This window comes from Budorcas taxicolor, chromosome 20, assembly GCF_023091745.1.
Source record: "Budorcas taxicolor isolate Tak-1 chromosome 20, Takin1.1, whole genome shotgun sequence".
Classification (NCBI taxonomy): domain Eukaryota; kingdom Metazoa; phylum Chordata; class Mammalia; order Artiodactyla; family Bovidae; genus Budorcas; species Budorcas taxicolor.
In genome coordinates, this window is record NC_068929.1 from 8,447,457 (window position 1) to 8,469,984 (window position 22,528).

The 22,528-nt window shown below is 40.2% G+C and overlaps 1 protein-coding gene across 1 annotated transcript in view; it reads left to right on the forward strand.

The window, feature by feature from the left end:
* Positions 1-1,773: 1,773 nt before the first annotated feature.
* CREBRF (CREB3 regulatory factor) overlaps positions 1,774-22,528 on the forward strand; it is a 29,465-nt gene continuing 8,710 nt past the window's right edge. Inside the window, exons 1-6 of the mRNA XM_052659272.1 lie at positions 1,774-1,850; positions 4,221-4,346; positions 5,784-6,870; positions 13,055-13,249; positions 15,120-15,309; positions 16,738-16,811. Coding sequence (XP_052515232.1) covers positions 1,842-1,850; positions 4,221-4,346; positions 5,784-6,870; positions 13,055-13,249; positions 15,120-15,309; positions 16,738-16,811 — 1,681 coding nt within the window. The 5' untranslated portion in view covers positions 1,774-1,841. The remainder of the gene's footprint in view (positions 1,851-4,220; positions 4,347-5,783; positions 6,871-13,054; positions 13,250-15,119; positions 15,310-16,737; positions 16,812-22,528) is intronic.

Genomic DNA, 22,528 nt, shown 5'->3' on the forward strand with positions numbered 1-22,528 from the left:
GGTCTCTGCAGTTGATATTTACCACTGTAAAGCTCTAGGCCAGAGAATGTATTAACTACAGAGGGCAGCATAGCTTAAATTGGCACTCTGCATCAATCTAAGAAATAACACTGCGTCTAGACTGAATGAGAGTAAGGAATTCAGTTTAAAACAGAGGTTCTCACATTTTAGGGAGGAGCAGAATCATCCTGAGGGCTTGTTAAAACACTTTCCTGGGCTCTACTTTCACAGTTTCTGCCTTAGTGGATTTGGGCTAGAGCCCAAGAATTGCACTTCCAACAAATTTTCAGGTTGATACTGATGCTACTGGTTCTGGGATCACACTTTGAGGACCACTTATCCAGAAAGAGATGATGAGGTAGGTATAGCTGTTTAGTTCTTGATGAACGCCTTCACAGAGGAGGGAAGAGGGCACTAACCTGTCAGGTTCTACCGCATTCAAGACCCTTTGCCAGGTGATTTGAAGTCATTTAGTTTAACCCTTGAAAGCACTCTGGAAAGTAGTACTTATTCCTGTTTCCCCTCTCAACATACGCATATTCAAAACTTGAATAATTCTTACTTCAAGGACAGCTTTCACTTATAACTCAAAGAATAATTTGCATATGCCTTTATGAATGTGATTTTATTGAATCTAGTGTGTGTGCATGCGTGCTCTGCTGTGTCCAGCTCTGCGACCCCATGGACTATAGCCCTCCAGGCTCCCCCATCCATGGGATTTTCCAGACAAGAACACTGGAGTGGTTGCAATTTCCTACTCCAGGGGATCTTCCCCACCCAGGGATTGAACCTGTCCCTCCTGTGGCAGGCGGATTCTTTGCCACTGAGCCACATGGGAAACCCCTATTTAATGTGGAAGTGAAGTGAAGTCGCTCAGTCGTGTCTGACTCTTAGTGACTCCATGGACTGTAGCCCACCAGGCTCTTTGGTCCATGGGATTTTCCAGGCATGAATACTAGAGTGGGTTGCCATTTCCTTCTCCAGGGGATCTTCCCGACCCAGGGATCAGACCCAGGTCTCCCACATTGTAGGCAGACGCTTTACCATCTGAGCTACCAGCGAAGCCCATTTAATGTAAAGGATATGTTAAATTCTAGATTATGTATTCATTGTTCTTCTAGTAGATTTATGAGGGATATAAAATGTAGATTCACTTCAGTTCAGTTCAGTTCAGTTCAGTCGCTCAGTCGTGTCCGACTCTGCGACCCCATGAATCGCAGCACGCCAGGCCTCCCTGTCCATCACCATCTCTCGGAGTTCACTCAGACTCACGTCCATCGAGTCCGTGATGCCATCCAGCCAATAGATGGGATTGTTGATATATTATGTTTTCTCATATAAAGCATTAAGTGAATGGGAGCTTTATTTTAACATGAAGTAAAATACATTTTTAGATCACAGGAAAAATGGGCCTATGTTAATTTCGTTGATGTTTGTTTTTTTCTTTTTTAACGGTGCCAATTGGTTATTGACCAGTCCTATTATAGAAACAAAGGGACGGATGTTGAATTTCAGTATAGTTGGTACTAAAAACAGCCACATTCTTAATATTAAAATCACAGTGCTGGTAAGTGTTCTTTGTTAATGTCTTTTTTGAAAGGTCAACTTGTTTTTAGTGGCGTTTTCAGTGAAGTTACTTTGTGTTGTTTGACAGATTCGCACAGAATTAGTAAGAGAAAAAAACAAGTGATCCAAGCAGTTGATTTGAAGGCATCCTGGGAAACCTGCTGTTTGTTGTGAAAATCATCTTTGGTCTTGAAATAAAAGTAAAGCTGGAAAGGAATCTACAAACAAGAACAAAGAGAAGTTTGGGCTCAGACTCTCAGGATCCGGGCTTGGAAATGCCTCAGGTAAATCACACAGGGCAGGGGCAGGGTTTTCTAGTTCCTGCTGCGGCCAGGTCGGTAAGTTCTCCGGGTCTTAGTGCGACTCTGTGCTGTTTGTAAAGACGTTCTGCTGCTGCTGTCAGCTGGCTTTGAATAGATATCCTTCCTTTGCCACAGCTTTGAAATTTAGTGAGCTTGACACATGGAGCAATGTGAACGAAAAATTGGTTAAAAGGTGACAGAAGTGCTGACTTTTATGGGGGCTAAACCAACTCCCTAGAACATTAGTCTGCCACAGAAAGCTCATTTCATTCCCCTGTATCTTCTTGTTTCCCATTGTTCCTCTCCCTTCATGCCCATCGGATTCAATTAAGAGGAAATGGTGAGGGACTGCAGTGTCTCTTTCACACACACACACCCACACACACACCCACCCCCCCATATAATATATATATATATATATATATATATATATATATATATATATCTCCCAGATACACACACACACACCCACACCCACCCCTACCCCTATATTATATATATATATATTATATCTCCCAGATACACACACACACACCCCCACACCCACCCCACCCCTATATTATATATATATATATATATATCTCTCCCAGATACACATACACACACACACACACCCCTACCCCTATATTATATATATATATCTCTCTCCCAGATACACACACACACACACACACACACACACCCCACAAAACATGTCTAAGAATGACTATTTATTTCTGTTATGGTAATTACTGGTTTGAGGCAATCACTGAAAGAATGAATGAAGTCCTCCTATTCCCTGCTCTGCGTGTCCAAACGTCCTCCCTTCCCCCTCCAATGGTTAGCTCTTACCCTTTCCCTTTTTGTGCTGGTGAGAAACCTAGAAATAATGAGAGGACAGGGCCTGGAAGGTGGCTCTATGTGGGGCCAGCCAGAACTAGGCCTTGGGCACAGGAAATCGACAGCCTGCTGAGATGGCCTAGTAGGCAGTGAAGGAAGAGAGGGGCTTGTGGACCAGTGGCCTGTCTCCACCCCAGCCACTAGACCAGCTGGGCTACGCACACCTGTTTCAAGTTTTTTCCCATTCACAGTTTCATTTGCTGTTTATTGAATACTTGAAGTTATGTCTATAAAACATTTACTTTGAGCTTGCAGCCCGACAGGTTGCAGAAGATTAAAAACAAAAGGATGGGATGGGAAGTGGTTTAGTCGCTAAGTTGTGTCTGACTGTTTGCGACACCGTAGATGGTAGCCCTCCAGGTTCCTCCATCCATGGGATTTCGCAGGCAAGCATACTGGAGTGGGTTGCCATTTCCTTCTCCAGGGGATCTTCCCGACCCGGGGATTGAATTCACAGCTCCTGCATTGGTAGGTGGATTCTTTACAACCGAGCCACCCATCCCTGGGGTGGGACATACCCATAAAGGAAACCATGATGAAAGAGTGCGTAAAAATGGGCCAGTCAGTCCTAGGTAGAAAGTATATGTATATGAATAGAGAAATATAAACAAGTAGACTGTAATATAAATTTTAAAGTTTTGACAGTAACTTGGAAAATAACAAAAAGGTAAAGAGGGAATTTTTATTCTTTCCCATCTTCCTTCTTTATCCAAGTTAGATTTCAAAGTGAGGACTTTGACTTGTTGGGCCACTGTTTAGGAGTGTTAGCCTGAACCTCACGCTGGAGTGATCTGTATAGATACTGAAATGGGAAAGGGAGGAGGAAGAGAAAAGAAGGAGCGTTAACTCTGGATGCCGAGTCTTTTTATTTTCTCCCTTTCTCATTTGTCATAGAAATTGTACGTACCCTTCTTAGGGATCAAGATTAAGGCTACTGAGTTCGTGCTGGCCTCACTCAGCAGATTTTTTGATATTTGGCTCATCCTATTTCCATCACATTCCTGGAGGCATTTTTGGACTAGAGATCCCCAAATGGTCTTTCACTTGTTTTGGGGAAATAAGATATTGAATTCATTGAGGAGTATAGAGTGAGACTGTCATGCTACCTCTGCTGACTCCAGGAAATGGCAGGGGATCCTCTACTTTGTGGAGTTAGAACAGCTAGTGTTGTTAGAGATGGATTTGAAGACATGTTATATAACTAATAAATAAAAGTACTCATTAGGGCACTATGTGCTGACTCCAAGGCCTAAATAAGCTTTAGTTTTTAGAAATTAGGTACTAGTAACCGTTGCCACTCTGTTCCTTTTCCTATGTTTAATGCATCTTAGTGTTATTTTAATGTTAAGCAGAAAAAAAATACAAAATTGTTCTGAAAATAATTACTTAGTAGATACGGTGGTGGGTCTTGTATGTAATAAATTGGCCTTGAAGCAGTCATTAACTTTGCAAATTAAAATCACTCTGTTGTAGCCTAGTGTAAGCGGAATGGATCCGCCTTTTGGGGATGCCTTTCGAAGCCACACCTTTTCAGAACAGACTCTGATGAGCACAGATCTCTTAGCAAACAGTTCAGATCCAGATTTCATGTATGAACTGGTAAGTAACATTTTCTTGGATTCTGCTTTAATCAATTTGGGGTAAAGGTATTGTATAGTTGTTTCATTTATAAAGGCCTAAAAAGAAAAGAATGTGATTAGGCCAAACTTAATGCCTATCAGTATCAGTCATAGTATTTTGGCAGGATGTGCGAAGCCACTGAAATTAGTAGGAGGGAGGATTATCTAAGCATCCTTAGATCTAGTTTTTGACAGGATGAGAAGCCACCTTTTAGCCTAACAGTTAACAGACTTTTCAGCTAGGATATTTAGGAATGATAACATTGAGCAAGGCATGTGCTACAGAGAATGTGAGGCAAAAATAGCAATTCCAAGCAATACGTGAATATACTTATCATTTATTCTTGAGGTAAATAGACACTTAAGAATAATTTAAATTACATGCAACTTAAGCAGCATAGGTATATGAAAACTGGAAAGCTGACACAAATCTGTTAATTTACTAAAAAAACTATCGAGATGTACACTTTGTAGAGGTGAATTTTGTTGTATGTAAACTCTACTTCAGTAAAACTGGTAAAACACACAGAGACATATGCAAGCAAAAGGAAAAACAAAACAAAGCAAACAAACAAATGGAAAAATTGATACAGAACAGAAACAGACTGGAAAACTGAAAATTTCCTCATTTTCTTACTGAGCCTCCACCCACCAAACCTTCTCCCTAAAGGTAATTAAGACCAACAGAGTTTTTCTGTGCATGTATAATTAATACTAAATTAATATATGAATATTTTAAATTGTATGACATGTCATTAATACAGTATTCTGTAACTTAACTCTTTCTAACATAACGTGGTAAGTGGCCTTTCATCTTAATACATTAGAGCTTACGTGCATTCTTGTTAATGGCTGCATAGTCATACTGACATTTTAAAAATTATATCTCTACTCATGAGAAGTACAGTACTAATGAGAGAAGTATTTTATTCCCCAAGCCCAAGAGTTGGTACAGGTTCTTTCCAAAGATTTCATCTTTCTGTGGCTGAGTTTCAGCTCTCTGTGGATTGTTCTTCACTCTGTGTAGAAGTTCTGACTTAGGAGGACAGAGTCTTCTATGATGAAGGAAAGGCCTTTATTATTTGCTTTATAAATGAAGCTTGTTTCTAAGAAGATCCCCAAATCCTTTCTGAGTTAAAGATCAGGGAATGTAAACTTTTTTAGGAAGAGTGTTTGTAGTGAAGTTCAAGAGCCCTTGACCATACCTAAGTTTCTCAGGGGACATAGTTTCCCTCTTTTTTTTTCCTTGCCCAAGGAAATGATACTAAATGGAATGGTAGAGTGACATGTAAGTAGTCTTTATCTTAAAACAGACCAAAGGTTGAGTACTGTTTACCTGATATATGAAAGTGAGGATATGGTTATTAATGTTTTCCTTAAATATGGTATGTGATTTTTTTTTTAAACCTTCCCTCAGGATAGAGAGATGAACTACCAACAGAATCCTAGAGACAACTTCCTTTCTTTGGAGGACTGCAAAGACATTGAAAATCTGGAGTCTTTCACAGATGTCCTGGATAATGAGGGTACTTTAACCTCAAACTGGGAACAGTGGGATACATACTGTGAAGACTTAACGAAGTACACCAAACTAACCAGCTGTGACATCTGGGGAACAAAAGAAGTGGATTACTTGGGTCTTGATGACTTTTCTAGCCCTTACCAAGATGAAGAGGTCATAAGCAAAACTCCAACTCTGGCCCAGCTCAATAGCGAGGACTCGCAGTCTGTTTCTGATTCCCTTTATTACCCTGATTCACTTTTCAGTGTCAAACAAAACCCCTTGGCCTCTTCATTCCCTGGTAAAAAGATCACAAGCAGAGCAGCTGCCCCTGTGTGTTCTTCTAAGGCTCTTCAAGCTGAGGTCCCTTTGTCAGACTGTGTCCAAAAGGCAAGTAAACCCACTTCAAGCACACAAATCATGGTGAAGACCAACATGTATCATAATGAAAAAGTGAACTTTCATGTTGAATGTAAAGACTATGTGAAAAAGGCAAAGGTAAAGATCAACCCAGTGCAGCAGAGCCGGCCTCTCTTGAGCCAGGTTCATGCAGATGCAGCAAAGGAAAACACCTGCTACTGTGGAGCAGTAGCCAAGAGACCAGAGAAGAGAGGGACGGAGCCTCTGCAGGGTCATGCCACTCCAGCCTTGCCTTTTAAAGAAGCCCAGGAACTGTTACTCAGTCCCCTGCCTCAGGAGGGGCCTGGGTCAGTTGCAGCAGGAGAGAGTAGCAGCCTTTCTGCCAGCACATCGGTCTCAGATTCATCCCAGAAAAAAGAAGAGCACAATTATTCCCTTTTTGTCTCTGACAACTTGGGTGAGCAGCCAACCAAATGCAGTCCTGAAGAAGATGAGGAGGATGAGGAGGATGTTGACGATGAGGACCATGATGAAGGATTTGGCAGCGAGCATGAGCTTTCTGAAAATGAGGAAGAGGAAGAAGAGGAAGAGGATTATGAAGATGACAAGGACGATGACATTAGTGACACTTTCTCTGAACCAGGTATTGCATTGTTTGGGGGCTTACCAAACTATGTCCTACTCTCCTGAAATAGAAAGTTCTGCTGTAGGCTTTCTTTGTCTGAGTTTGGAGATTAAATGACTTAGTATCTTGGCTTGGATATGTAATTGTTCTTATCTATTTAAACAGTTTTAAAATAATCATCCTTGCTCATGTGTGGCTCATATGCTGGTTCCTTGAGGGCTGCTTCTTAATTTATCTTATGTTAAGTGACCTGATTTGTCACTCTTTTAGCAGCTGTGCAAAGATGCCAAACTTGATCGGGTTTAAAAATGTTCCTATTTCTGCCTTTGTCCCTCTGTTAGACTTAAGGTAAGTTTGGAATCCCAAGAATAGTGAATCAAGTGACGATGGTTTGCATTACTCATGCCTAATCACCAACAAAGCCTGTTGGATGAATAATGTAAAAGACGGCTTTTTCTCTGTGTCTGCTGCCTCTTTCATTTGCACAGTGCTTTTCCACTGAAGAAAAAGACGTGCTTTAATTTAATGAGCATGAGGGCGTCTCTGCTCTGTTTATGTACAGCACGTTATACATAAAAGGGAAAAAGAAAATGAAACCTCTGGGGCACTGGTTCACTTCAGCATGTACATGGTTGGGCTCTTGTCACTGTTGGACCATGCAGTTTTTATTTATGAAAATGGTATTGCCAAGTGGCACAGAGTTAAAAATTCACAAAGAGGTGAAGATCTTCACATTTAAATGAAAGTTATTCTTCAAAACTAATGTTAATACTATAACTTCTACATAAAAGACCAAGTTGTTAAAAACTTTATGAATTGTCGAAGAGAGCCCTTTTGTTGTTGGAATTTGGGGCAATATAAACATTGATACTTAATCTTTAGAAAGGTTTTTTTAGCCATAGAAGGTGCAGCAGTAGCTGTATTGTGGCCAGTGAAGCATATTATTGCTGAGAGACTTTCCTCTTAGTGAAATTTTCCTGTTGCATAAATGCTTAGATTTATGCATTTGATACAACTAAATTGTTTGACTTGGGTGGAGTTTCAACTAAGGAAACGGTATTTTGCTGTGGAAGAACAGGGTTTATGCATTTTCTTTGGTTTACTTTAGTACTCAGTACGGAGAAGGCAATGGCACCCCACTCCAGTACTTTTGCCTGGAAAATCCCATGGTCGGGGGAGCCTAGTATGCTGCAGTCCATAGGGTTGCGAACAGTCGGTCACTTTCATTTTTCACTTTCATGCATTGGAGAAGGAAATGGCAACCCACTCCAGTGTTCTTGCCTGGAGAATCCCAGGGACGGGGGAGCCTGGTGGGCTGCCATCTATGGGGTCACACAGAGTCGGACACGACTGAAGTGACTTAGCAGCAGCAGCAGCAGCAGTACTCAGTATAGTCTCGATAGAACCAGTTGTCTTTTCTGCTTACCAAGAAAACTTTTCTCTCAGCCAGTTAATGAATCTGCTTTGAGGTGTTTGAAGGAGAGTTGTCTTTGCAGTTAGTGGTAAGTTATGTAGCTCCCTCCCATGGGGAGACCAGAGTGCTGTTAGTGGTCCTTAAAGCCTGACAGGTCAGCCCTCTTGTTCTGAATCCCATATTTAGAATTAGGGTAGGAGGGAGGGGAAGGATTGAGACAAGGAGTAATAACTAGGAAATGGAAAGTGTAGAGAAGAAAAATTTCTTTACCAGTTGACACTAAAAGGAATATATAAATATTCTTTTAAATAGTCAAATATTCCTGAGGGAGTAAACTCTGCCATCACCAGTCAAGGCGGGCAAGGGCTATTATTGTTTATTCCTCTTCTGGGTTTAGGTTTGCTTTTCTTTGACTTTTTAAAATTTTTTTGGACAGGATCTTAGTTCCCTGACCAGGGATGGAACCTGGGTCCTTGACAGTGAGAGCATGGAATCCTAACCACTGGACCACTAGGGAATTCCCATTTCTCACTTTTCTTTGACTTTTAACTCCAGTTTAAGTTCATCCTTGATCTTTTGATTTGGTTTCACCTGGATAAATGTGTTGAGAGATGAGTAGGTCCATGAAGAGAAACCACTTCATAACTTGACCTGCATTTCCATTTTCTCAGTCTTTTGACTTTCCTAGGGAGGGGTAAACCTTGTTACAGTTGGTGCTTTTCTGTCCTGCCACATTCTCTTGCCCTCTCCTGGTAGGAGAACCCTGATTTGTGAGTTTGTTGGTGTTAAGCAGCCAACACCACTTTAAAACAGAGATGCATTAGCTAGCCCCTGGCAAGGTGAAGCCTTCCTCTTGGTGCTATTTAACAATGCTAAATGTTTGGATGGCAGTTAATGCACTCGCTTCCAGTTGACTTGAAGTAAAACCTCTTTGGTTAGGATTACTTGGATGCTTCTTGCAAATGTCAACAAATGAAATGCTTTAACCTCAAATCAATGATATTTTGTGGTATTTTGGGGATTTATTCACGTTTGCTGATGAAAATTTCCCTTCTTGGAAAAAAGAGCTAAACAGGCTACTTTAAGAATACAAATGTGAATTGGTGAGAGGCAAGGAGAAATTCTTTGAAGCAGAAAAGTGGGATGGTTATAGTTTCTTCAGAGTGCTAGTTTTAGAGAGGGTTGATTGGTTTAATTTACAGCAGACAGTGTACAAAGGCCCTTTTGTGATGACTAGCTCCCTTGATGCTGTTTCTTGGCAGTTGGCTACAACAGTGCCTGAGTCTACAAAGCTCCAGGAAAGGTGTAAAATGGAGTTTCAGTCTCTGCTCTGGACTTGCTCCCAAGTTTTAATAGAGCCTGTTCTGAGGACAGGCAACAACTGTTTGGGGTCATGGGATTACGTGGTTGTAAGGTTAAGATTTAGGTCCCCAGAATGCGAGTTTAGTTTGTAATTCCTACTAAACCTTTTCATGGTTGGCTTTACCAGCTTAATGGCAGTAACCTGCACTAATCGAAGGTGTGTGATCAGAAGTTTAGGTGTCACCTTTTTGACTACCTTTTGGTAATTGCGTCAGGAAGGAATGAATAAGATCAATATGGTGATCCATCAAATGAAAAGAAAATAGAAAAGTCTCCATGGGAAATGTACATTTGTACATTAAACAAATCACTGATTTGTTCTTAAAAAAAGGAGGGGGTATATCTGTCTCGTGTTGGACGCTGTGTGTACTGGATTTTGGCTGTGCAGAGGCCAGCAGAGCCGGCGTGGCTCTTGTCTCCGGGCAGCTCGCAGCTTCGTGGGCTTGTGTGCTGCGCTGTCTTGGTCTGCTGCTCTTCTGGGCACTGTGACTTGCGAGAGAGGCGAGATGAGTGTCTCTTAAATTTACCTGACCACAGAGCTCACTTGGGATTGAGGGCATAGTTCACAGTAATAGTGTTCCTAAGAACACACTTTAAGAAATATTTAATCATCTTAAATGCAAGACCAGTGATCTGGGAATATATTGAATAATTTTTCTGCATGCTACGTAATCACAGTAGTCTTTTAATTGAAAGACTTTAACAAATCCTTTGTGTGTATGTATGTGTGTGTGCACACGTTATTGTGAATTGATGGTATATACTTCAGAAAGTTTTAGGTTAAAGAAAACAGATACCCTTAAACACTTTTTTGGAAAAAGGCTGGACATATGAATTAAGCAGAACTGATAACTAATTTGGATAGGAGAGGGGAAGTTCAAACCCTTATGACTGTTTGGATTTAACATGGAACATATGTGGGAAAAAATTCTGTTCAGACCATTCAACTGGATAGATACAGGAAAGTAGGAAGCCAAATTGGAGCTGGAGTCATGGGGCCTGAGCCAGTCCCAGCTTTGCCAAATCACTTAAACCTCCATGAGCATGTTTATGTAAATAGGGTTAATAACCTCTTCCTACCAGGTTCTTAAAAGCCTCAGATGAATATCTGTGAGTACTCACAAAATATGTGAGTACATTCATTAAATGAGAGAGACAGTGTTTTGCCAGAAATCTAGTCCACCTGAGGAGCGTATCAAATAAAGTGTCAGGGGGATGGGTTGCCTGAGAAAGTTACATGTGAAATGTTTCCTTTATACTTTGGGCTAGGGTAGACTTAAATGTGGGACGCCAGTTCTTAACACTGATGGGAGTGTTTCAGTTGGAGCATCTGCCTGTGTTGAGGTATAGTCAAAGCTATGATTTTTCCAGTAGTCATGTATGGATGTGAGAGCTGTACCAAAAAGAAGGCTGAGTGCCATAGAATTGATGTTTTCAAATTGTGGTGCTAGAGAAGACTTGAGAGTCCCTTGAACTGCAGGGAGATCAAACCAGTCAATCCTAGAGGAAACTAACCCTGAATATTCATTGGAAGGACTGTTGCTGCAGCTCTAATACTTTGGCCACCTGATGGTGAAGAGTCGACTTGTTGAAAAAGACCCTGATGCTGAGAAAGATTGAAAATGAAAGGAGAAGAGGGTAGCAGAGGATGAGATGGTTAGATAGCATCACCGACTCAGTGGACATGAATTTGAACTAACTCTGGGAGATAGTGGAGGACAGAGGAGCGTGGTGTGCTGCACACAGTCCATGAGGTCACAGAGTCGGATGTGACTTAGTGAACAACAACATATTCTGTGCACAGCCCATTTGTACTTTTAAGATGGATGTGCTCTGAGGATATTTTAGTTTTACAGATCATCCTGTATTGGGTCAAACCAGGAGTTCCAGTGGCCCAGAATTATTTTTTGAAATTAGTAGGGAAAATAGCTTCTTAAAAAGTGAAGTAAATTCAAATTGCTTCTGATAAAATATTAGTTAGAATAGGCATATGTTTTTATTTGAATAGCCTGTGTGAGAACTGTCATTCTTGTACTTTTACGAAAAGGATAGGGTGGGAAGTAGGAAGAAAACCACAACTGCCTTAAAGAATTCTGCCTGGGTAGGTTACCATCTGAGAAATGCAACAGCTTTCTGTCTGGAAATGTTTCAAAGACATAAATATTAGAAGAAATAAAAAAAATTGTATAGTCTCTAAGTACCATCATCACTCCTGAGACTGTTCCTTTTCTAAAAGTTGAAGCATAGTTGATTCATGCAGTGTTGCGTTAGTCTCTGGTGTGCAGCTGAGTGACTGAATTATGTACACATAAAATCTTTTTCATGTTCTTTTCACTATAGGATGTTGTATATAGTCCCCTACTGTGCAGTAGTATCTTGTTGTTTATATATATAGTAGTTTCTGTCCACAGATCCCAAACTCTTAATTTATTCCTCCCCACTTTCCTGTTTGGTAATCAGGTTTATTTTCTGTGTCCGTGAGTCTGTTTTGTAAAATAAGTTCATTTGTATCATATTTTAGATTCCACATATAAGTGATATCATTTATTTATGATATTTATTTTTCTTTGTATGATTTCACTTAATATGATAATGTCTACTTCTGTCCATGTTGTTGCAAATGGCATGGTTTCATTCTTTTTCATGGCTGAGTAGTATTCTATCTTCTTTACCCATTCAGCTGTCGATGGACATTTAGGTTGCTTCCAAGTCTTGGCTATTATAATTAGTGCTGCTGTGAACATTGTGATGCATGTATCTTTTTGAACTAGAGTTTTCTTTGGATATATGCCCAGGAGTGGAATTGCTGAATCCTGTGGCAACTCTCTTTTTAGTTTTTGAAGGATCCTTCATACTGTTTTCCATAGTGACTCTACCAACTTACATTCCTGTCAACATGCACATCCTCTCCAGCATTTATTGCTTGTGGATTTTTTAATGATGGGCATTCTGACTGGTGAGAGCTGTTACCCATTGTGATTTTGATTTGTGTTTCTTTGACAATTAGCAATATTGAGCATCTTTTTCATGTGCCTGTTGGCCATCTGTATGTCTTCTTTGGGGAAATGTCTATTTAGGTCTCTGCCCATTTTTAGATTGGGTTGTCTTCCTGTGGCTGGATTTCATTATTCTCTCAATCTTAGGTGAGGATACAAAAAAAAGTGTCGTATACTAACCAAAGAGAAACCTAAGGAAGATAGACAGTGTAGTTATTTCTGTTTATTAATCTCTGAATATTTTATGTTAGAAATATCTATATTAAATGTTATTTTTACAGATTTTATTTATTATCTCTGACATGCTGATGTTTTCAGGTAAAATGTGTCAAGTAGTAAATGGAAGGAATCTTTTTGTTTTTCTTGATTAGTTTATTAAAATTTGTGAAACTTAAGAAATATTGGGGGGTGGGCATTTTCTTTTTTTAAGGCTATGAAAATGATTCTGTGGAAGACTTGAAGGAGATGACTTCAATTACCTCTCGGAAGAGAGGTAAAAGAAGGTACTTCTGGGAGTACAGTGAGCAACTCACACCATCACAGCAAGAGAGGATGCTGAGGCCATCTGAATGGAACCGAGAGACCTTGCCAAGTAACATGTATCAGAAAAATGGCTTACACCATGGTAAGAGGAGATTTTGATCATACGTGTTGTGTGTGTCCCTCCCTCCCTTCCTTCTTTCCTTCCTTTTTCTTTATTTCTTCTTCTTCTTTTTAAAACATAGTTGACGTTCAATATTACGTTACTGTAGTTTCAGGTGTATTACGTAGTGACGTTTGCATGCACCACGAACACCACAAGGGCTTCCCTTGTGTCTCAGCTGGTAGAGAATCTGCCTGCAATGTGGAAGATCTGGGTTCGATCCCTGGGTTGGGAAGATCCCCTGGAGAACGGAAAGGCTACCCATTCCAATACTCTGGCCTGGAGAATTCCATGGACTGTAAAGTCCATGGGGTTGCAGAGTCAGACACGACTGAATCGCTTTCAGTTCATTTCATGATCACCATGATAAGTCTTAGTAACCATCTGTCCCTAATATTCTAAGTCACTTTCAGATAGAGATAGTAAATCACAATACTTAATCATTAAACATTATATATAGGTTCAACCCCTCCTAACAAATGGGAGAGTAGAACAATAGAGCTGCTGTATTTGCTATGCTTGCTCTTTGTTAGTGAATAGCTTTTTTCAGTTTTAACAGCCATCACCTAAACAAGGAGGAAAGCTTGTGTAAAAATGACTTCTAGTCACTTCTTAGTCTACCTGTCCTATCCAGGAAATGACCAGGAGCCTGCTGATTGTTGACCTGTTGCAGCTGCTGTTAGCAAGAAAGAATGATTGAGGAGGAAGAGAATGGGCTCCAGCACCTCTGTCTTTCATTCTTACCCAGTCTCCAGGCCTAAATGTAAACATGGAGATAGGAATCAAAATTGTGGTGGGAGAAGAGAGAATGGAAAGGAAAAGAAAGGAAGAATAATTGTGGAGAGAAGGAAAGGAGTAGGAAAAACTAAACAGTAGGAATCAGGAGAAGCTTATAGTCTTAGGCCAGATTTTGACTGTGAACCCAAGAGGATGTAATTGAGGAGAATTTCTTCTGCACAGATTTTATTTTTACCTTAATCCAAAATCTATACTGAGAAGGTGGAGGGTGCTTAGTAGGTCTGAAGCTCAATAAACAGTTTAGTAGTTGCTCATGCTACAGATTTAAGTTGCTAAGCATTTTTGACCCAGATGTTGTATCAGAAGTATATTTGTACCTCATTTTCCCTTTCCATAGCACTCAGGTCTGTATTCTACTATCTTTCAGTGAATGAAAGACCTAGTTTTTGACTTGGGATCAGTTTTCTGCAAGAAATGAAAAGACAGGTCCAATAAACAGGTCCAGGTAGCATGTAATGAGTTCTAGGAAAGTTGTTCAGGGTATTGCCGTAAGAGGACAGAGCCATCCCTCTTGCCTGCAGTGGTAGGGAAGGTCTTTCTGAGTCTTCTGTACTGTTGTTTATCAAACTGACTGAAGACAGAGTTTCTGAAAAGGCAATCCTTATTTGCTGGACTTTTGTGTTCAACACAGGAATATATATGTCTGACATATTTTCAGTCATAGCGGTATAAATGTCTCGGTTTGGGTAAAATTTCCAGATTTGTTCCTGACCATATATTATATCTGAGCCCTGATTTTTATGTGCAGATGAGCTTGCACTATAGTCCTGAGGTTTGATTATTACTTCCATGCAGATAATTAAGAATCGCTCCTGGTGGGGCTGCAAACCTTAAGACGGAGAATGGTTGGGAAAAGGATAGAGATGTGCCATATTACCTCCATTTCTTGCTGTCACAAGGTGGGAAGGAGAGGAGTCTAGCCCTCCTTCCGTAAGATTGTTCATATGCTGAAAAAGAAAAGGGAAGAGAGAGAGGGATTTTTAAATGTCTATAGAAAATATATCACTTGTTAAATAAAATGATCTCACTTAAACTTCTTTTAAATCATCTATAGGAAAATATGCAGTCAAGAAGTCTCGGAGAACAGATGTGGAAGACCTGACTCCAAACCCTAAAAAACTGCTCCAGATAGGCAACGAACTGCGGAAGCTGAATAAAGTGATTAGTGATCTGACTCCAGTCAGTGAGCTTCCCTTAACAGCCCGGCCAAGGTCAAGGAAGGAGAAAAATAAGCTGGCTTCCAGGTAAATGCTAATCATGTTCACTCATGTAGTTGAAGTCTGGGAGGTGAGGTTAGACTTCAGTGAGCTTTCATAGAGGAGATGGCCTTCAGCCATTTTTTCAGAAATATCCTTTTATAAATAGTACAATGAGAGTATTATAATTTTTCGTTTGAAAATAAATGATGGTACTTATGCTTCATGGAATAAGTTTTTAAAGGGGAGAAGTGAATGAACTCAAGGGCCTTATATTGTAGTATAAAAATGAAAAATTTTATCATAGCTTTATTTTTTGTTTGTTTTGCAACAAGTCAGGGTTTTTTTTATTGAGGTATAATTTACTTGTCTTCCCTTTTAGTGTATTCTTCTGTGAGTTTTGGACGAACGTCCAATTATGTAACCACAACCATAATCAAGATACTGCACGTTGTTACCACCTTAAAAATTTTCCTTTGCCTCTTTGTAAAGTGAACTCCTTCTCTCACCTGACTCCTCCCAACCACCGACCTGTTTTCTGTTCCTACAGTTGTGCCTTTTCTAGAATACAGACGAAATCATTCTATGCAGCCTTTGAGTCTGGCTTTGATTTCACACAGGATGAATTCGAGATTCATCCATGTTGTATGGACTAACAGTTTGATACTCTTTATTGATGGTAATAGTCCTTTGAAGTGATATATTAATACTCCAGTGTATCTGTTCACCAGGTGAAGGATAGTTGAGTGGTTTCTAATTTTTGGTGGTTACGAATAAAGTCACCATAAACATTTACTTGAGTTTCTCAGGTGGCTTAGCGGTAAAGAATCTGTCTGCTAGTGCAGGAGACACGGGTTCAGTCCCTAGGTTGGCAAGACCCCCAGGAGGAGGAAATGACAACCTACTCTGGTACTCTTGCCTGAAAAATCCCATGGACAGCGGAGCCTGGCAGGCTGCAGTCCATGGGGTCTCAAAGAGTTGGACACAACAGGGCAGCTGAGCACACACACACATTTACTTACGGGTGTTAATGTGAACATAAGTTTTCATTTCTCTTGGGTAAATACCTAGTGTGTTTAACTTTATAGGAAAATGCCAAAGTAGCTGTTTCCAAAGTAATGAAGTAAATTAAAAAAATATTTACTATTTTCAAAAGTGGCTATATGTACTGCTCTACATTTCCTCAAGCAACATATGAGGGGTCCACTTACTTCACATCTTCTACAACACTTGATTGTCACTTTCTGTTTATTTTGGTATATTAGCCATAGCTTTATTTTTTGAATGGTAAAATTTTAAGAAATAAGTTTGGATAAATGGTTATACTGTATGTTTTGGGTAATTGAGGCCCTTGATGTAAATATTAGTAGACAGTGATTTTTTTTGGTTGCTATTAGAAAATGACAGCAGCAAAAAGGATATTCTGAATGTTCACTTTAAAAAAACAAGTGAAGTAATTGCTCCTTCCTTTCCCAGGGCTTGTCGGTTAAAGAAGAAAGCACAGTATGAAGCTAATAAAGTGAAATTATGGGGCCTCAACACAGAATATGGTAAGCCTACACGTACATGAGCTTGAGTGACCTCCATTTCCCTTGCTGACTGCTCTCTTCTTCTTATTTTTGGCTTCGTTATTTGCTCTCCCTGTATTCTGCCCAGCTTTCGGCCAGCCTCTTTGATCTAACGCTTAGTCTTCGGTAGCACTGGGTGTTGGGTGCTGCTCGGGCTTTCTTCTGTTACGGAGCCTAGGCTCTAGGTGCACGGGCTTCTGTGGCTGCAGCCTGTGGGCTCTGTAGTTGAGACTCGCAGCCTCCAGACCTTGGGCTCAGTACTTCTGCATGGGCTTTAGTTGCCCTGTGGCATATGGAATCTCCCTGGACCAGAGATCAAACCTGTACTACCTGTACTAGCAGGTAGATTCTTGTCTGCAGTACCTCCAGGGAAGTCCAGGCCAGCCTCTTTTTTTTGTTTGCCCACTCAGTAAGCTATACTCTTATTTATTCATGTTCTTCTCTTAGTGTCTATCTGTCGCTCCCCAAGCCAGATCTCCTCTTGTGACCGTGGTAGTCTCTGATTTCGATTTTACAGTTGTGTGCGAAGTTAGCCAGCTTTATTGACTATTGTATATTTTAACCTTTGAGTGGATAGTTTGGAAATGTGTTTTACAGATGTGATTGCTCATTAGAATCATCTGTGTGTACATATTAAACTACAGATTTCTAGACTTCTCCCCAGGTTCTCTGGACTGTAATCTATGCAAGTAGAACCCCCAAATCCATATTTTCAATGTTACTCCAGATTACTCCTACGCAGCCATTCTAGTACTTATTTGGGATCCGTTGGTTTAGATCAGTGCTTCCTGATCTTTCACATCCTGGCATATGCAGAAAACTGTCATCTCTAAGCATCCTGGAGTATAAGGGAGTAGGCTGCTCATGGGAGGAGGTCCCTGTGGGGTGAAAGTGAAAGTGAAAATCATTTAGTTGTGTCCAGTTCTTTGCACTTCCATGGACTATACAGTCCATGGAATTCTCCAGGCCAGAATACTGGGGTGGGTAGCTGTTCCCTTCTCCAGGAGATCTTCCTAACCCAGGGATCGAACCCAGGTCTCCTGCATCGCAGGTGGATTCCTTACCAGCTGAGCCACCAGGGAAAGCGAATCATTATCTCACACACTTGGAACCCTTTTATAGTGAACTAGAGGGTGGGGAAGCTCTGCTTTTGATCTTCTATAATAAGGACCACCCCTGTTTTATAATAGAACCCAGCTGACTCACAATGCAGGGAGATGTGGTAGGTCACTGGATCCCTTCTGGGTCTCTTTTTCTCTGGATGCATGTAGGCATATAACTGTGTGTTGTTCAGTTAATAAATTTATCCATAATCATACATGTCTGTATGGCCATATATTTTTGTGCTTGTATATATGTATGTGTAGGCCCACAAACACATATTTTCTGTGTTCTGGGGTGGGGAACAATTGGGAAATGGATTAAGAGCCAGGAATATGTATATTTCTGAATGTGTTCCTCTATTTCAAATTGAGTTTTTGATGGCCTTTAATTTTTCTTATTCCCAAAACTAACTTAAAGCCTGTAGATATTTTCATGTAGGAAAAAAACTTACCTCTAGGTGCATTTTCTTCTCAGTCAGCACAGAGGAAAAGGATCTTCTCATTCATTTTTCTCTTCCACATCTGTCTCACAAGCTTCTCTTTTCCAGTGTTGAGAAGCGCAACCTTGACTTGGTTTAGAAGACATGTCAGAAGCAATGTAATAGTTGCTACTTCTGTGTGGTTTGCCGCATATATATTTTTTTTATAATTACATTTATTTATTTGTAATTGAAGGATAATTGCTTTACAATATTGTGTTGGTTTCTGCCAGATTACATGGGGTTTGCAAGTTCTTCCCGTGGAACATACATATATCTCTCAAGGGAATGGTGCCCTTGATTCCTCTAAATATCTGGGAGTCACTGTTACTGCTTTGTGGAACACTTTTATCCATTACCTATTGACCCAATGGTTTCTAAAATCAGTGACATGGGAAACAAATTTTGGGACTTGGGAACCATAGGGCTGCCAGCTTTATATTTTGCCACATGAGAACATTAAAACGAATATCGTCTACAATTACTGTCATTTCATACAGGGAAGAATATTTTAGTGTTAGAAAATTAAGACAGGCATTATCTCAGACTAAAGTTAGGTTTATGAAAAATGTACTGTATTGTCCTTACCTATTTTACTTTGTCATCAACTAGCACTGTTCCAAGGACTAGCTTCAGGGCCCACTACTGTCATCCTCATCGTGTCCTATGCTGCCAAATCTCTTCCTCCTCTTGATTGCTTCTACCAAGGCTCACAGGAACTCTGTGAGCTCTGTGAGTCAAATGGAGGTTTGTTGACTCAGAATGAGAAGTAAAGCTGCGAAGAGGACTGGACCTTCATCCTGATTAACATAGTTTATCCCCAGACAAGCTATATAAGGGTAAAATTCTGGAAGATTCTTAGATGATCATGAAATCAGAACAGGAGGGATCTCTTAAGAGACTTTGGGCTTTCCTGGTGGCTCAGACGGTAGAGAATCCGCCTGCATGCAGGAGATCCAGGTTCTATCTCTGGGTTGGGAAGATCCCCTGGAGAAGGGAATGGCTGCCCTCTTCAGTATTCTTGCCTGGAGAATTCCATGGACAGAACAGCCTGGCAGGCCACAGTTCATGGAGTCATGAAACAGTCTGACACAACTGAGCGACTGACTGACTTACAAATTTAAGGTTGGTCCTCACTTTCTGAGCCAGATGCTTTTATCTCTTCACCTAGAAGTTTTTGATGGTAGAGCCCTTCACCTCTGCCCCCTGCCCCCAGTGTTCTGGCATGGACACTGCCCAGGTTGGGAAAAGCTATTCTGCTGTTTCAGTTTTTAGTGCTCTTCTCACTTTTAAACAGTGAGCTGGTTTACTTTACCTATTGAGGATGGGGAGGCTTTTTGCTTCTCATCAGTCCAGCCTTCATGTAAATGTCCTTATTTATATTTGAGTGAATGGTTTTCTCTCTCGTTTATTTGAGAAACAAGCATAAATTTCTTGTTTCATGTGGTTTAGGGAGTCAGCTGTGCTTTCCTGTTTAGTGACACATTTTTTTATATATTGTCTCTGCATGTAGTTTTAAATTATTTCCCCTCCCCCTGCCAGTTATTTCTGATTTCCCTCTTCAGTATTAGTCTAGATTGGTTTCTTCTAAGTTTTACAAGATAAGGAATAACAAATCATTAACTTCAAAGCAGTGTCTGAAGTAGTAGAGATTTATTTCAGACCATAGGACTTACACGTGTTGAAACTGGAGGTGAGTTCCCCCCAAACACCCCACAACTTGACTGAGGTATAACTAAAGTAAAATAACTCCACATATTTAAAGAGTATTATATGGTTACTTTGGACATATGTGTATACATGTGGAATCAGTCAGGATGGTGAACATTTTGATCACCTCCAAAAGTTTCCTAGTGCTCCTTTGTAAGCTGGTCCTCTCTCTTCCTATCTCTGAGTAACCACAATCTGCTTTCTGTTGCTATAAATTAGTGTACATTTTCTAAAATTTTATATTAATGGAATCCTACATTCATTCTTCCCTTTTTTGCCTGGCTACTTTCATTCTGCATATTTATTTAAACATTTCTCCATCTATATCAATAGTTAAATGGTTTTCTTTGTTGAGTAGTATTCCACTGTATTAGATATACTGCAGTTTGTTTATCCATTCACGTGTTGGTGAATATTTAAGATTGTTTGCTATTGCTATAACTACTATAGACATATGTCTATAGAGCTGCTATGAATATTCCTGTGGAGGTGTTTGGGTGGACATATGTTCTGTGAGTAACTTTATAAAAAACTGCCAAGCTGTTTTCCAAAGTGGCTATACCGTTTTACATTCTCAGAAACAGTATAGGGAGGTTTTAGTTGGTCCATATTCTTGCTAACACTTGGTAAGGTCAGTCTTCCTTCTTTTAATCAACCTGATGGATATGTGGCAGTATATCATTGTGGTCTTAATTTGTATTTCATTAATTTATGATGTTGAACATCTTTGCTTATTGGCTGTTTATATATTTTGTGTGTATGTGGGTGAAGTGTCTGTTAAAATATTTTGCCATTTAAAAATTTTGTCTTCTAAAAGTTCTTTATTGTAGATACAGGTTCTTTACCTGATATATATGTTGAAAATATTTTATACTAATCTTTGGATTGCCTTTTGTTTTCTCACTGACATCTTTCAAAGAGCAAAAATTTTTAATTTTGATGAAGTCTGATGTGTTAGTCTTTCATTTTATATTTTTGTGTGTTCTAATTAGAAACTTTGCCAACTTCAAAACTGTATTTTTGTGTATATTTTCTCCTAGGATTTATATAGTTTTAGATTTTACAGTTGTTTTTTTTCCCCACAAACAAATACCCAGTTGATCAAGCACATTCTTTGAAAGGATTTCCTTTTTCCATTGATTTTTCCCACCTTGGTCAAATCAGCTGATCCTATATGTGTGGATCTACCTCTGGACTCTGCATTCTGTTCCATTGAGCTGTTTGTCTGTCTTTATGTGAATATGCAGTATCTTACTGTAGTTTCATCAGGTCAGTCGCTCAGTCGTGTCCGACTCTGTGACCCCATGAATCGCGGCACGCCAAGCCTCCCTGTCCGTCACCAACTCCCGGAGGTCACTCAGACTCACGTCCATCGAGTCAGTGATGCCATCCAGCCATCTCATCCTCGGTCGTCCCCTTCTCCTCCTGCCCCCAATCCCTCCCAGCATCAGAGTCTTTTCCAATGAGTCAACTCTTCGCATGAGGTGGCCAAAGTACTGGAGTTTCAGCTTCAGCGTCATTCCTTCCAAAGAAATCCCAGGGTTGATCTCCTTAAGAATGGACTGGTTGGATCTCCTTGCAGTCCAAGGGACTCTCAGAAGTCTTCTCCAACACCACAGTTCAAAAGCATCAAGTCTTCGGCGCTCAGCCTTCTTCACAGGCCAGCTCTCAACATCCATACATGACCACTGGGAAAACCATAGCCTTGACTAGACGGACCTTAGTCGGCAAAGTAATGTCTCTGCTTTTGAATATGCTATCTAGGTTGCTCATAGCTTTTCTTCCAAGGAGTAAGTGTCTTTTAATTTCATGGCTGCAGTCACCATCTGCAGTGATTTTGGAGCCCAAAAAAATAAAGTCTGCCACTGGTTCCACCGTTTCCCCATCTATTTCCCAGTAGTAGATCGTAAAAGTCTTGGTAGTGTCCGTCCTTGTTGGGCTTCCAATTTTGTTCTTTTCTTTCAAAGTTGCTTTGGCTCTTCCAGGTCCTTTGCATGGCCATCTGGAGCCAGTTCATCACTTTTTATAAGAGAAGTCTTCCGAAATTTTGATTGGAATTGCTTTAATCTGTAGATCAATTTGGAGAGAATTACCATCTTAACAAAATGGAGGCTTCCAATCCATGAACTTTGGACCTCTTTCCATCTGGTTGTCTTCGTTAATTTCTCTGACTTGTTCTATAGTTTTCAATGTACAGTGCTTGAACATCTTTTGTTAGATTTATTCCTGAATATTTTATATTTTTGATGTTATTGTAAATGGACTCGTTGAAATTTCAAATTTGTTGTTGCTAATATGTAAAATGAAACTTTGTTTTGTACCCTTTTTAACACTTACGTTTCGGCTGCGCTGTATCTTCATTGCTGTGCCTGGGCCTTTCTCTGGCTGTGGCGAGCGGGGGCTACTC